The sequence below is a fragment of the Leuresthes tenuis genome, unplaced genomic scaffold (genome assembly GCF_036924035.1).
Source record: "Leuresthes tenuis unplaced genomic scaffold, fLeuTen1.0.hap1 SCAF_3, whole genome shotgun sequence".
In the NCBI taxonomy this organism is placed as follows: domain Eukaryota; kingdom Metazoa; phylum Chordata; class Actinopteri; order Atheriniformes; family Atherinopsidae; genus Leuresthes; species Leuresthes tenuis.
In genome coordinates this window covers 21,008,740-21,023,027 of record NW_027325357.1, presented here as the reverse complement: position 1 = coordinate 21,023,027, position 14,288 = coordinate 21,008,740, and the positions used below count along the sequence as shown (strand labels likewise).

At 42.2% G+C, this 14,288-nt stretch overlaps 1 protein-coding gene across 1 annotated transcript in view; it reads left to right on the top strand.

Annotated features, from left to right (window-relative positions):
• Positions 1–14,288, top strand: part of kif21b (kinesin family member 21B) — a 64,840-nt gene that overhangs the window by 22,748 nt on the left and 27,804 nt on the right. Inside the window, exons 2-18 of the mRNA XM_072382482.1 lie at positions 3,968–4,190; positions 4,447–4,629; positions 5,567–5,716; positions 7,344–7,478; positions 7,806–7,988; positions 8,072–8,187; positions 8,288–8,483; positions 9,438–9,627; positions 9,739–9,802; positions 9,940–10,170; positions 11,144–11,270; positions 11,350–11,491; positions 11,771–11,959; positions 12,038–12,237; positions 12,330–12,437; positions 13,155–13,471; positions 13,773–13,950. Of these exons, the coding sequence (XP_072238583.1) occupies positions 3,968–4,190; positions 4,447–4,629; positions 5,567–5,716; positions 7,344–7,478; positions 7,806–7,988; positions 8,072–8,187; positions 8,288–8,483; positions 9,438–9,627; positions 9,739–9,802; positions 9,940–10,170; positions 11,144–11,270; positions 11,350–11,491; positions 11,771–11,959; positions 12,038–12,237; positions 12,330–12,437; positions 13,155–13,471; positions 13,773–13,950 (2,932 nt within the window). The remainder of the gene's footprint in view (positions 1–3,967; positions 4,191–4,446; positions 4,630–5,566; positions 5,717–7,343; positions 7,479–7,805; positions 7,989–8,071; positions 8,188–8,287; positions 8,484–9,437; positions 9,628–9,738; positions 9,803–9,939; positions 10,171–11,143; positions 11,271–11,349; positions 11,492–11,770; positions 11,960–12,037; positions 12,238–12,329; positions 12,438–13,154; positions 13,472–13,772; positions 13,951–14,288) is intronic.

Genomic DNA, 14,288 nt, shown 5'->3' with positions numbered 1-14,288 from the left:
GAAAAGATAACTTACAGTGAATTTCACTGTTAGTTGTTCTGCATTATATTATGTTTTGTGAACCCCAGGTAGCTACCGGCGTGATAATAAAAGCTAATATTAGCTACGTAAGACTAAAGGCTGTTAGTATTTAGTCTGATAGAGGGATAGTATTAGCAGGCAACACGTTTTTCTCACCATTCGCAGAGTGTAACACCGGGATGGGAGACGGAGGTAAGAGAGAGAGGGAGAGGAGGCAGATCTGCTGGAGCAGGAAGGGCGAGGCGAGGGAGAGGCAGGACGAACACAGCCGCTGCCTCACGTGAAGAGGAGGAGAGGATTGAAGATGATCTTTGTAACATGATGCTGAGTAATTTCTGTCCATCTAACAAAGCTACTTAGTAGTTTTGGTGCATAAACTCACCTGAATCAACAGTTTTCAACAGGGTTATGGAGAAAATGTTTAAACAGATCAGCTGATCTCCGTAACATGCATGGGCTACAGCCACCAAACAACAATTATCATTTACATTAGTAAGACTGAGCTGAATTACCTTTCCAGCAGAAAAGAGGCAACTTTGGCGTCACTTTTAAAGCCTTTCTCCCCCATCAGCGACCTCCAGCGTCTTCTGTCTTTCATCCTTTTGGACTTGTCATGTTTTCATTTCTTTGATGACGACTCGTGATCTTTAGAGGTTAGTTTTGCAGAACAGTAAGTGTAGTACGCCATGTCTGTTCACAAAATTGAAAAACTTCCAAAACATATTCCGACCGCTTCCTTGTAGCCTTCTTCCTCTTCTTCTACGACGTCACATTCGGCTTCTTCGTCTGCAAAGTAGCAGCGAATCGCGCTTGCCTCACCCTTTGTCTCTTCTAGGCCACTGTAATCAAATGGCGACGCAAGTGATGTCCTTCCGGGTAAGCCTTTGTGTAGAGTGGACCGCGATATATGTCAATAAAAAGGTGAAATCTAAAGTAATAAAAATGTAACGACTCGTTTCATAGGGTGACTAAATAGCACTAACAACAGAGTTATATGTATTATATTCCTTTTCTGTTAATAAATCACCATAAATATTACACACTGCTCCTTTAAGAAGGCATTACCACAAAAATCCAAAACATAATTCATCAACACTGATTATTATTAGTTCTACTCCTATCATTGTAGTGCACTGCATTTCTAATCCAGCAGCACTCACTCTGGCAGAGCGGCAGGTGAGCAGAACCTCATCAATAAGACGATGCAAAATCGTGTTTGGATACAGTCTGTGGTCTGAAATGACTGCAGAATTCACATCACTTTCCTAAAAATCAAACAAGCAGATGTCCTGAAAACTGTAAATAATTGGTAGCTTTTGGGGCTTACAACTGCGATCTGCATGCTCGCGAGGCATAATGTCAGGTTACAAACTGTGGCTTTTGCAGTTCTCTCCTAGTTGAAGCCTCAAATATTCACTGATGATTCTCAAAGAAGCTTCAAGCCCACAAAAACAGCAAATTATAACTTTGTCTTATTTTCCAACGTATGTTCTTTGCAAATTTAGAAAATTGTACCCACTCACCATTGCGTTGAGTTACACCATTACTCAGAAGCACTCTAAAAACACCAAAATTAGACACTTACTGATTTAATGATCCTATTATGTACTTAATAGGATTAGGATATTCCCCAAACCAACCTGCTAAACAATGTCAATGTATTTTTCATATTTATTTTGAACTAATCTTCCTTATTTTTACTAAATCTTTGTGATATCTGTGAATCAAACTTTCCAAATGTGTCATTTGTAGTTTAGTCACAACCATGAACATGACCATGACACAAATTAGCATTTGTGATCTTAATGTATACACAGGAATGAAACGTTATATCAGTTGAATACTGGATGCGTTCACACTAAAGTGTTGCTTAAAATTAAAACAACATGACAGTCATGCCAGTGCTTTTATGAGACTGTCGTTGGACAGTTTTGAATTAAACGTTAATATCAACACGTTCACTATGGAAGGTTTAAATGATCACCATCTTTTTTTTTTTTTATTGTGTTAGCATGCCAACAACAGCTACATAAAACAGAACCGGCGCTGGTGTCATGAGTCTTTTTGGTTTGTTTAAAAAGTGAAAACTCCTCTTGAGACATACATATCCTCTTAAGACCATGTGTTTGTATGCAAACGCTGAATGATAAAACCAAAATTTAGCTTCTAAAACACCAGCCAGGGTGAATGAATGTCCAAGGAACGCAATTCAGTTTCATACTGATTTATGAATCTCCAAGTTTAGGACTTATGATTCCCAGAGATTTGTGCAAAAAGTCTTTCTTTCTGTCGTTCGTGCTTACAGTGTTACACTCACCACCGACCTATAAATGTTACACACACACACACACACACACACACACACACACACACACGCTCTCTCACTGCAGTCAAGTCCACTGTACAGAGCCAATGTGCTGCTCTTCTGTCATATCCCCTTTTATGTTAATAATTAGCTTAAACAGCACTTTTAGATTCATTAACCTCTGTGTCACGGTCACATCCAGTATTTAAAGGAACTCATCTGTCTGCAAGCTACATTTAAAGTCACACTCTCGTAATCTCAGTAATCAGGTTGTCTATGTGCACATCCTGCTGCTGCTGAATCGCACTATTCTAATGTATTTAATTCCTTCCTGGAAGACTCTCCAGTGATTTCTTAAGGCCTGAAGCAGAGCCAGAAGCGTTACGTTGTTTTTTTTTGTTTTTTTGTACTGTAAAGACGTGTGGTGAGGGGATTAAACGTGTGTGTGTGTGTCTTAGTTGTGGGTGTGGTACTTAATGCATGCTTGAGAGGAACCATGTGTGAATTGAAGATAGTACAGTAGGTTGTTTTTGAATTACATGTGTAGGGCATGTGTTTTCAGAGTTACTTTTGTGAATGTCCCATCCTACCACAGCTGTGTGCAGTTGGGGATTTCTCTTGCTTTCTTTGGCCTTTTACCATATTATATTGTGTGTGCGTCTTTGTTTGCAGCATCCCATGGGAAGTCTCTGGTGTAATTGTAAAGTGCAGGGGAAGTTAATTTGCATTCTCTGAAGATCGAATCGGGGGGAGGTTTAGCATGTGGAGAGGTGGACCCAGTTCTTCAGTAAATGCTTGCTCATGGGTTTTTCCTCAGCTTAAAGTGATTACCTCCCCACTGTGTCCATGTTATACCTCTGAAAATCACGCACTATGGCAGGCCTTCTGTTTTATGTGCGTTATGTGAGAGCGACATTCCTCTGTTATATTTTCTCGCAGTTAATCAACGCTGCAGCACAAGCATTTCACAGAGTGGCATGTCTTTAACAGCTACATCTTAATTAATCAACTGTCTTGCCTGCAGGGCTTCCTGCCATTGTGCTGTCAAACAAGTTAAAATGATCTTAAACTTAAATACCCTGCACTCATTATGTCAGTGGGTTCAAAGACACTCCAGAGCTGAGACTACTTTCTGTTGAACTCAAAGTATGTGGGATAGTTTTGCAGCAGGGATGTCAGGTGAAAGCAATTAACTGCCGTGAACTACCTGTCAGGATGGAAAAGCCAGCAGAGCCGAAAGACCAGAGAGGAAGGATTAACAGCAGCTGGAATAATGACCTATGACCTATGACCTATCTTGATTAGCTTGCCATCATCAGTGGTCCAATGAGCGCTAGTTTTTAATGAGAAGTGTACATATTATGCTGTACTCAACATTTTTTCAGTTGTGCTGTTAATCTGTGTACTTTGCCCCAACGGTTCTTCTACTGTGAGGGACTTCCTTTTAGTTTCACCATATAGAGTGCCAGGTTTCTTTTCAGATGTTTTACGCTAGATCTTGTAATTTTCTGCCTGGTTGTATAATGTATTATAATCACAATGATTGCAGAGTTTGTGTGAAGGTGCCAGTTTTTTATGTGTAAATGCATCACTTTCTCCATTCACTAATTGTTTGTCTTATCTTCTGTCCTCTCCCTTCAGGATTCGTCCTCAGATGGCCAAGGAGAAGATAGAGGGCTGCCATGTGTGCACGCTGGTTACACCTGGAGAACCGCAAGTCCTCCTGGGAAAGGACAAGGCTTTCACCTATGACTTTGTGTTTGATGTTGACTCAGAGCAGCAGTACATCTACCAGAGCTGTGTGTACAAGCTTATTGAGGGCTGCTTCGAGGGCTACAACGCTACTGTCTTCGCCTACGGACAGGTATGAGCGCGAGGATCCATACATCCAGATTTTTATTTATTTATATATTTTTTTTACAATAAAAAAAAATAATTAATTGTCTAAATACAAAAAAAACACATAAAAGACGACCACACACTGCAGACAAATACAAACACTGAGTTTATTGAAATCTGATGAGCCAGCATTACTTTCAGTACATGCATGTAGTACCTGTTCACGCTTGTTGATGTTGGGAGTGAACGCGACTTGTCGTTGTTGGTGAAACCTGTCTCAGACTGGCTCGGGGAAGACATACACCATGGGGACGGGTTTTGATGTGAGCCTCAGCCTGCAAGAGCAAGGCATCATCCCGCGGGCGGTACACCAACTGTTTGAGGGGATCCAGAACAGGAAGGAGCGCGCCCAGGAGGCCGGCAGCCAGCCACCAGATTTTAAAGTCAGCGCCCAGTTCCTGGAGGTGAGTGACACACAACACAGTATTACTTGATCTAACATTTGAACAGTGGTGCATTGCGGTGTAATGGTGACAATCTTGCTTGACAGTGTGCACTTCTGTGTGTGTGTGTGTGTGTGTATGTGTGTGCTGAATGTTGGTCCAAATTAACCCTAACCAGATGGGACAAATAGGGGATAAAACAGGATCATCGTTGTCTTTCACTAACAGGAAGTGACAGCTTGAAGACAGATGAGCTGGAATGTCTGCTTGTGCTTTGTTGGTCCTGATTAATGTTTGCCATTACCTTTGACATTATTCCTCATCACTGTGTGGTAGAAGATGGATAAGAGCGAGGAATCGAGAGGAGGGAGAGATGCCCGTGTAGGAGAAATTAGATGTATGGTTATCAATCATTTCCTCTGGGGTTTTTGGCAGGCAAATGTTTGAGCTGCATTTAGGAGTTGTGTGTGTGCGGGTGTGTGTAGGATTTGATTACTTTATCGTGTTGTAATAGAAGTTAAAATAAATATAAATCAATGATTTTTCTGTTTAGGTTTCTTTCATTTATTCATTTATTTTTTTTGGTTGCCCTCCTTGTTGTTAATGGTGTTTTTGGTTGGTTTTCAGGTCAAAAGGTTATCTTTGTTTGTGGAAAACAGATGCATGTGTGTGAGTGTGTTTGGCAGTAGATGGGAACAGCTGAGCTTTCAGCTGACCCCTGTGACCTTTGACTTCACCGGTTTTAGAGAGGTCATTATTTTGACCACTGTGGCTGCAGAGCTTTGTTTCAACAACAAATGTTGATGTCATTAAAAAGACAGCAACAGACTCTGCTGTAGAAATGATTTAAGAACATTAACTTGCTGAGTGATGATAACGGCTGTCTAATAAATCCTCAGATTGTGTGCATCAAACACGGACAATGACGGTAATGTGTCTGCTTATGTGTTTGTTGTAGTTGTACAACGAGGAGATCCTGGACCTGTTTGACGGAGCCAGAGATCCTGAGATTCGCAGCAGGAAGTCCAACATTAAAATCCACGAGGATGGAAGCGGCAGCATCTACACCACAGGAGTCACTTCCAGACTGGTACACTCAGAGGAAGAGGTGGGTGTCTGTGCGTGTGTTTGTCAGTCTCTTTTTTGTTTGTGGATTTTTTTTTTCTATTCTTCATTCAAAAGGCTTTGTGAGATTTTTTTAATGGTCTTTCAAGCACTGCCTTTTTTAGGTCTATTCACAGATTTCTGACATGCTTATGTCAGGAGACTGTGAGGGTCATAGTAAAAACAGCTTATCCCCCTCATTGTGGATTTTGAAGTGTATTAAGGATCATCATGACTGGTGTTTTCCTTCAGAATTTGCTCCTGTTAAGATTTTTTTCTTCATTATTCCGTTTAGCATCAATGTTCAATGTGCGACTGACTGCAACACAAGCAGTTAAACTTATCCTATGTTCATTGCTGCCTAAAATATCTATTAGCTTTTATTTACCTATGTCAGTCTACTAGAATTGTCTCCAAATTAGGATTAATAAGATGTGAATGGGCAAATTTCTACTGCTGAATTCTGGTCTCCCCTTATGATTGTCATGTTTATACAGCTACACGGCAGAAGAGCACCTCACCTCTCCAAAGTCTGCTAAATCTTCTTGAAGGTTTTCTGCCATCATCCAGGGTGTTGTTTGGCCTTTTCATAGAACCAGTTTTCTTGGTTTTCTGGATCTTAAGTTTAGCTCCACTGTTGCTGTTAGCTGTCTTTTCTCAACTACAAAACAATCTTTGAAAACCTTGTTTTTTAACAATAAAGACATAAATGAATGCTGAGGCAAAGCTTGGTGAACGGTAAATGTACTACTCTACAGTTTACAAATGTAACGGCACCCAAGAACCATCTCATGGTCTGTGATCAAAATCTACAAATGGATCAGAGGGGGAAGAAAGAGACGCAGTTCTAATGCGCTGCACTTAAGCCGGACTCAGTCACTCTGTGAACAATTTTCAGATATATGAACTTTAGTTTTCTTGAGAGGCTGGCTTGTTTACGGCCACCTATGCAGAATGATTGATAGTTCAAAAGAGATTAACAGGGACACTGTAGAGGAAGGAGGTCAGTAGTACATTAGGAATGTCTTCTAAAAGGGTTCACACAGAAGGCTGCTGGTGATTTAGGAGAAAGACTAAATACTGGCTTGGATAAAATGTGCAGCATTATTCATCTTTTTTTTTTAAGATTAGTGACAAAGTAGAAAGAAAAAAGTGTGCAGATTCTGAAAGGAAGCAGAAAAAGGACAGGACAGCTGATTTTTGGATAATTTGTTTGTACAGTATGTTCCTAAAAATCAAACGGCTGAAAGACAAAGGGAGATGGAAAAGAGAAAATGTCAAAACGGGATGAGGAAGGCAAAGTGTGGCAATGATGGAGTCTTTGGAGAACAACAGTAGGAGGCAGGATGTTTAAAAAGCGGGGAGAGGATTCACAGACTACGAGGACAATGAAAACTCTTGCGGTTGACAGATATTCAAGTGAGCCGAGATGACAAGAACTTTTCTGTTGGGAGTTTAAATTTGACCACATGAAGTTGTTTTTTCAGCATGATGAAAAATGCCAAATGATGAGTTCTTCTCAAAAGCATGAGCCTGATCAAGCAAAATTAGCATGTGATTTTCTTGCATGCTTTTATTCGCACTGTTTTCTTTTTGTCAAGTGACGGAAATCTTTTGTGTGTGTGATGCAGCTGCTGCAGTGTTTGAAGCTGGGTGCTCTGTCCCGCACCACAGCCAGCACGCAGATGAATGCCCAAAGCTCACGCTCACATGCCATCTTCACCATCCACCTCTGTCAAATGAGAGTCTGCCAACAGCTGCAAATGGTGAGATTGATATTAAAATTCATCTGCGTCTCTTTCACTAAAAATCTCTTGGGAGTTTAAATTTGGGATTCAGCAGAAAGGGGTAAGAAAGAATGAATATGGTTTAGAAACAAAGCATGTATTGCAGTACAATGAGATTTTAGAAAAAAGATATATTACTGACTATGCATGAGGAACATGAACACAGACATAAAACATAATTCATTAAGTTTGTATTTAAACATAGCTGGATGCAAGGTGATGAAACAGTGTGGCAATTACCAGCAAGATGTTTTAACTGCCTCCTATTTTCTCTATTTTTTATTTTTTTTAATCAATGCTCACCAGCAGAATGGAGGGGGGGAGAACGGGGAGGTGAACAGTGTAGACTCCAGCCCCATCGCCCAGCCAGAGTATGAGACGCTGATGGCCAAGTTTCACTTTGTGGACCTGGCTGGCTCTGAGAGACTCAAGCGTACAGGTGCCACAGGAGAGAGGGCCCGAGAGGGCATCTCTATTAACTGTGGACTGGTGAGTCAGACGGCAAAGCAACAATGTGGCTGCAAATATTGCTTTTGATATATTTAAATGCATGTCTCTCTACCTTGTCCTAGCTGGCGCTGGGAAATGTGATCAGCGCTTTAGGTGATCAGAGCAAGAAGGGAGGACACGTCCCATACAGAGACTCTAAACTCACCCGACTGTTACAAGACTCACTAGGAGGCAACAGGTAAAAAAAGCAATACAAGATATTCTAGAATAAACTCAAAATTGACTCTGCCTTCTGTATGAGCTGCAGCTTACAGTGTCCGTATTTTCCTCCTCTCCAGCCACACAGTGATGATCGCCTGCATCAGCCCATCAGACCGGGACTTTATGGAGACGCTCAACACATTGAAGTATGCCAATCGCGCCCGAAATATTAAGAACAAGGTTGTGGTGAACCAAGACAAGACCAGCCAGCAGATCAGCGCAATGCGTGCTGAGATAGCCCGACTCCAGATGGAAGTAATGGAGTACAAGGCGGTGAGTGGTGGATATTTGAAGGGGAAGCAGAGAGTAAGAAGCATTGTTGGAGACAGAAATGCAAAGAGGAGGAACTCAGAGGGGGAACAAGAAAATGAGGCTTGAACAGAAAGGGAAAGGACTTGTGAAATAGAAATTGACAAGTTGAAAGAGGAAGCTAACACATGGCTGTCACCGTTACTGATGCAATAACACTGTAAGAGACCATTGACTGGGTTGGCAAGAGATGAAACTGAGAACAGTAACTGGGCAGAAAAACAGACAACGCTAATGGGAATAAGAGTAAAGGGTGCAGCAGAGGCCTTTATTGCTGCTGCAGCTGATGGCTATATTACATTAGAAACCATTAGTTGAACCCACGCACATCCACTTATGCCTTGTCTATAGTGCAGTGTGACTATTAAGAAGATTAATTGACAAGATGCAGTATTTTACGCTGTAATATTGAGATGATCTGATTATTCAGCTGTATGTATCGAAGGCAAAGTATGTGGAGTATGTTGAGAGAAAATTAAAGAGAGCTCTGTTTAGAGTCTCCACTATTTCATCGTCTCTGACCTCTGGACTGTAAGAAACAACCAGTCTTTCACCTCGGTTGTCAGTCTCTTGTTAGATTAAGAGGGTCACCATGGTTACTAAAGTGAAGTGACTATGACGAGAGACTTCAAGCTGACCTCGTTGCAGTAATAAGGGATGTGATGTGACTGCAGTCTAGAAGTAATGGAGTGTTGCGAGCTGTGACTGGATCAGATAGTGGCGCTCTGTTCGAGGCTTAGACAACTGGATTTTTTCCAATGATAAGCATTCAAAGTCCAACAATAGCTGATTGAAGAGCCACAGACAGATGGAGTCATTTCAACAATCGTACTGTGTTAGGTTGGGCTGCAGCGTCAATCTGTCTTTTATTTCGCTCAAACATTTGTTTTGTTGGTGCTGGGTGTTTGCTCCGTGCAGGGGAAGCGTGTAGCATGTGAGGATGGTTCAGAGGGCTACAGCGACCTGTACCAGGAGAACGCCATGATGCAGAGAGAAAACGACACACTGCGCCTCAGAGTAAAGGCCATGCAAGAGACCATTGACCATCTCAACACCCGTGTGACACACCTGCTGGCCAATGAGGTCAACACTCTGCTCACCAAGTCGAGTACGTGAGAGAGATGCATCATTTGTTCAGATGCTTACTCAAGCTCTGTGTCTGTTGCTCTTATGCTCCTAAAATTGTCTTGAACTTGATTTGTTTGCTTTTTACCTTCAGGTGAAGGCAATGAGGAAATTGGGACTCTTATTCAGAACTATATCCGAGAGGTTGAAGAACTTAGGTGAGAGCCCCAACCTTCTGTGATGAAATAAATTACCATAAACTACAGATTATACCAGGGACTTTAGAAAATTTGTAACTTGATCAGCCAGCTTGAATCTCAGCTCTTTCTTTCTCCCGTTCTTCCTCGTCTGTCAGATCCAAACTTCTTGAGAGCGAAGCCATGAATGAGTCACTGCGGCGGCAGGTGGCTCGGCTTTCCTCTCGTTCCCCCTTCCCAGCCTCCACTCTTAGCCCCGCCCCCGGACACCCCCCTGGGTCGTCTCCCATGCCCATGTCCATGGAGGCTGAGATGACTGATGTGCTGCGCCGCGCCAAGATGGACATCGAAAGACTGAAGAAGAAGGAGAGAAGGCAGAGAAGGATGAGGTGCGGAGAAAGGGACATAGACTTTTTATCCATTTAAAAACTTTGTACAGCAATAAAATAGGAAGTACATCACAGGAAATGTGAAGAGTGCAGTTTTATGTTAATTAAACTTTTAATTACTCCTCTTAAGTCTATATCTATGTACCTGTCCATATTGTGAAAGGTGAAAGGGCCTAATTTTCTCTGCACACACACGTTGTCCTCCTTATTACTTTTCTCTTTAAAAGCCACATCACAAGTCAATTATGGATTTGGGACTTTGGGAAAATTGGGATACTGCCAGTGCTGAGTTGTAACGCTGGCCTGGACACAGAAATTTCTCAGTCAGTTGGCTGTTGGGTCATAGGAGAGATGAGTACACAACCTAACAGGCTAATTGCAGTCTAATGGCATAGACATGGTCCTAGATGGGACTTTAGAAGTGGAATGGTTGATAAGCACTGTAAAAGAGAGAGCAAAGGGGAAAGTAAAATTGGTAATAAAGCTGATGCACTGAAGTGGTCTTTGCCAATAACATTTGAGGTCTGATAATGCCACAAGCACATCACTTGGCAATACTCCCAAAGCCATAATGGTGGATGTTCAGAGTGTGTGCCATCTCTCTCAGGGGTAGAACCATCTGCCTTATTATTGCAGGTTGATACGGTATTTTTAATTTTTTTGGTGTAGTATTTATTGTAGTAATGATTTCATGCATCTGCTCCTGCATTCCTCTCATGGAGAGACTCATATCTTCCTAATACCTTAATACATCTAACCTAAAATAACTTACACTTTTGCACTTACTTTCTACCTGCTTGAATTTTGCTCCTCACTTTGAATAGGCAAGGCAGGTTTATTTGTAGAGCACAATTCGTACACAAGGCAATTCAAAGTGCTTTACAGCTAAAGCTGAATAGAAGCTAAATGACTGAATTAAAATGTAAATGCCAGTGTTTACCCATTACAGTAACATGCTTTTCTTCTTCTGCAGTCCAGAGTTGGAGAAAGGTCTGAAGAAACGAGTTAAACTGCACACTCACGAGAATGGAGAGAGCAGGCGAGATGGCGAAAACGGACTGAATGGCTGTGAGATCGACTCAGATGACAATTACACTGAGGTAAGGAGTACGCGCCTGAGCTTTTAGTCTTTGGACAAACAGAACAAAGTCTGATGCTTACATGCGTCCCTGTGTGTAGGACATCATGTCTCCACTGCAAGAGGAGAGTGGCTGTGATGAAGATGAGGGTGAGGACGAAGAGGAGGGCAGGGAGGAGGATGACGGGGATTTTGACAGCGATGAGAGTCTGGTGGATTCTGACTCTGACTCAGATGAGAAAGGTGCTTCTCAGAAAGCTGCTACAATAAAATGAATGGATTTTTCCCATCATGTCATGCTCACTCTGATATTGTCCCGTTTATCTGCATCTACTGCATACCTGTAAGAGATAATCTAGTTTGATGTGCTATTTACTGTAAGGATCTTAATATTTTTTTATGTAAAATGAGCATATATGTGATTGCAGACTTATAGTTAAAAAAAAAGCCAAATATAAAGTTTGGACTTACACACAAAACTATACAAAAAATGAAAACTTTTCTCAACCCTCCAACATGCAGCCAACTTTCAGGCAGACCTCGCTGACCTGACCTGTGAGATTGAGATCAAGCAGAAGTTGATAGACGAGCTGGAAAACAGTCAGCGGAGGCTGCTGATGCTGAAGCTGCAGTATGAGGAGAAGCTCATCCTGCTGCAAAATAAGATCAGAGACACACAGCTGGAGAGAGACCGTGTGCTGCAGAATCTCAGTGAGTTTAGTTTATCTACTGACTGCAATACAATGTCTCCTGACAGCAGCCTTTTAATGTCACCACTTGGCTGTGCAGTGTCCATGGAAAACTACACAGAGGAGAAGGCCAACAAGATCAAGCAGGAGTACGAGAAGCGCCTTAAGGAGATGAACCGCGATCTTCTCAAGCTCCAAGTAGCACAGAAGGAGCACGCACGTCTCCTGAAAAACCAGGGGAGGTACGAACGGGAGCTGAAGAAACTCCAGACTGAGGTCAACGAGATGAAGAAAGCCAAGGTGAGGGAACGGCGAGGAGGGTCAGGCGGGAGAAATGGGAGCGAGGCCAAAGGATATTTAGTTTGACCAGACATATTTTCTGCTGTTTTCAGGTTGTGCTGATGAAGCAGATGAAGGAGGAGCAGCAGAGGAGGAGGATGGTGGAGGCAAAGAGGAACCGTGAGATCGCACAGCTCAAGAAGGAGCAGCGGCGACAAGAGGTTAGGCAGCATTTGGGAAGAAGTTGTGTGTGTGTGTGTGTGTGTGTGTTTGGAGCGAGTACAGTCTGAAGGATAACATTTTCACTTCACAAAATGTCAGTGTACTGTTGTGATCACAGACATTTTGCATACATGTTTACATATTTGCTGTGGTGTCAGAAATAGAATTCTTGGGGAAATTGTTTTGCAATGTGATAATGAGCACAAGTTACACCAGTGTGAGGAATGTTATACACATAATATTTGAGCTGTATCCCTGGATTTGTTATTATGGTCCAAACCTGGTGTTCCTTACTGTATTTAGACAGTCCCCCATACCCGGAGTGTTAACATTCAGGTTGTTTGTTAGTGAAAGGCCTTCATTTGTCCGCTGGATGCAATGAAAACCTGAGTCATGCATCTGATTGCCATCATGTTTCAGATATTTGCACATGCTCTTCAAGCTCTAACTTCTGTCTTTCTTTATTTTCTTTGGAGAAGAGGGATTACGAATGGGCATGAAAATTCATGAAAAAGTCATGCTCTGCCATTCATAATCCTTTTATTCAGGGCTTCATTTCAAGTCTTAAATCCCTTTATGATCAGAAATTTGTAAGCCAGTTATATGTAAGCACACTCGACTTAGGACTCTAAATTACATTTAAAGTTGAATAAAACATTTAGATAAACACTGCCTAATCCTTACAACTACTGTTTTCTGGCATTACTGCCCATCAGTACCAGATTCGAGCGCTGGAGTCTCAGAAGCGGCAGCAGGAGCTGGTGCTGCGCAGGAAGACCCAGGAGGTGACGGCCCTGCGGCGCCTGGCCAAACCCATGTCAGATCGCGTGGCTGGACGTGTGGCCCGTTGGAACCAGACGCCTCCGGTTACGGATTCTGGAGCCGATTTGTCAGCCAGCACTACAGCAAGTAGCTCTGAGCCGGAGACTGGGAGGACTGTGAGCGGGTTGGTGCGGCAGTGGAACAACAAGAACAATGTGCACGGGTACCTGGGAGAGAGCGAGGGGAGCATGGACGGAACAAGAGTTATTGGGTAAGATGAGCTGATGTGGTCACTGCATGGCTTCTACTATAACCCTACAAAATAATTCAATTAGACTGCTACTGTACACACCGCATACAGTGGTCAATTACGGACTTGCCGACATTAAATGTCAAAGGCAACGTTTTATTCAATTTATTCTTATTTCAGACTATCACTAACTTTTTTTTTGGTGGAAACACTGATTGCTTTTGTCAGGGATTTGATTTATTTCTCTTCTCGTCTGTTCTCTTCTCTTCTCTTCTCCCCTCCTGTCCTCTCGGAACATCTCATCTCGTCTTTCCTGCAGCAGAAAGAAGTTGCAGCGGAAGCCAGCAGGACTGGGCAGCACCACAACTGGAAGTAGAGCCAACAGTTTCTCCAAGTCCGCTCGTCAGAAGTGGCAAGCCCTCGAGCGTCGCATAATGGACATTGTCATGCAGAGAATGACCATTTCTAACGTGGAATCTGACATGGATCGTCTCATCAAGGTATGAATGGCACTTAAAAACATGTGGTAAAACTTTTTGTCTACTTTTGGTTACATGTGGTTTTGGTGGAAGTGAAGTAGAGAGAAATGATCATCAGAAATGAGGCATCAATGGATAATTCTACACTGTAGGTGATGGATTTACATCTGCAGCTTTTTTTTTGACTCACTTCATATTAGCATTTAAGAACTAAAAGGAAATGAGTGACCCTTCCTTCTTCTTCTCCCTATAGATTTATATATGATAAAATGTGTCAGGAATAGTAGTGTTTTCATACAAATGGAAGGGCTTCTTGGGGCTCCAGGATAAAAAAAAAAATGGCTCCATCAAACTCTTTG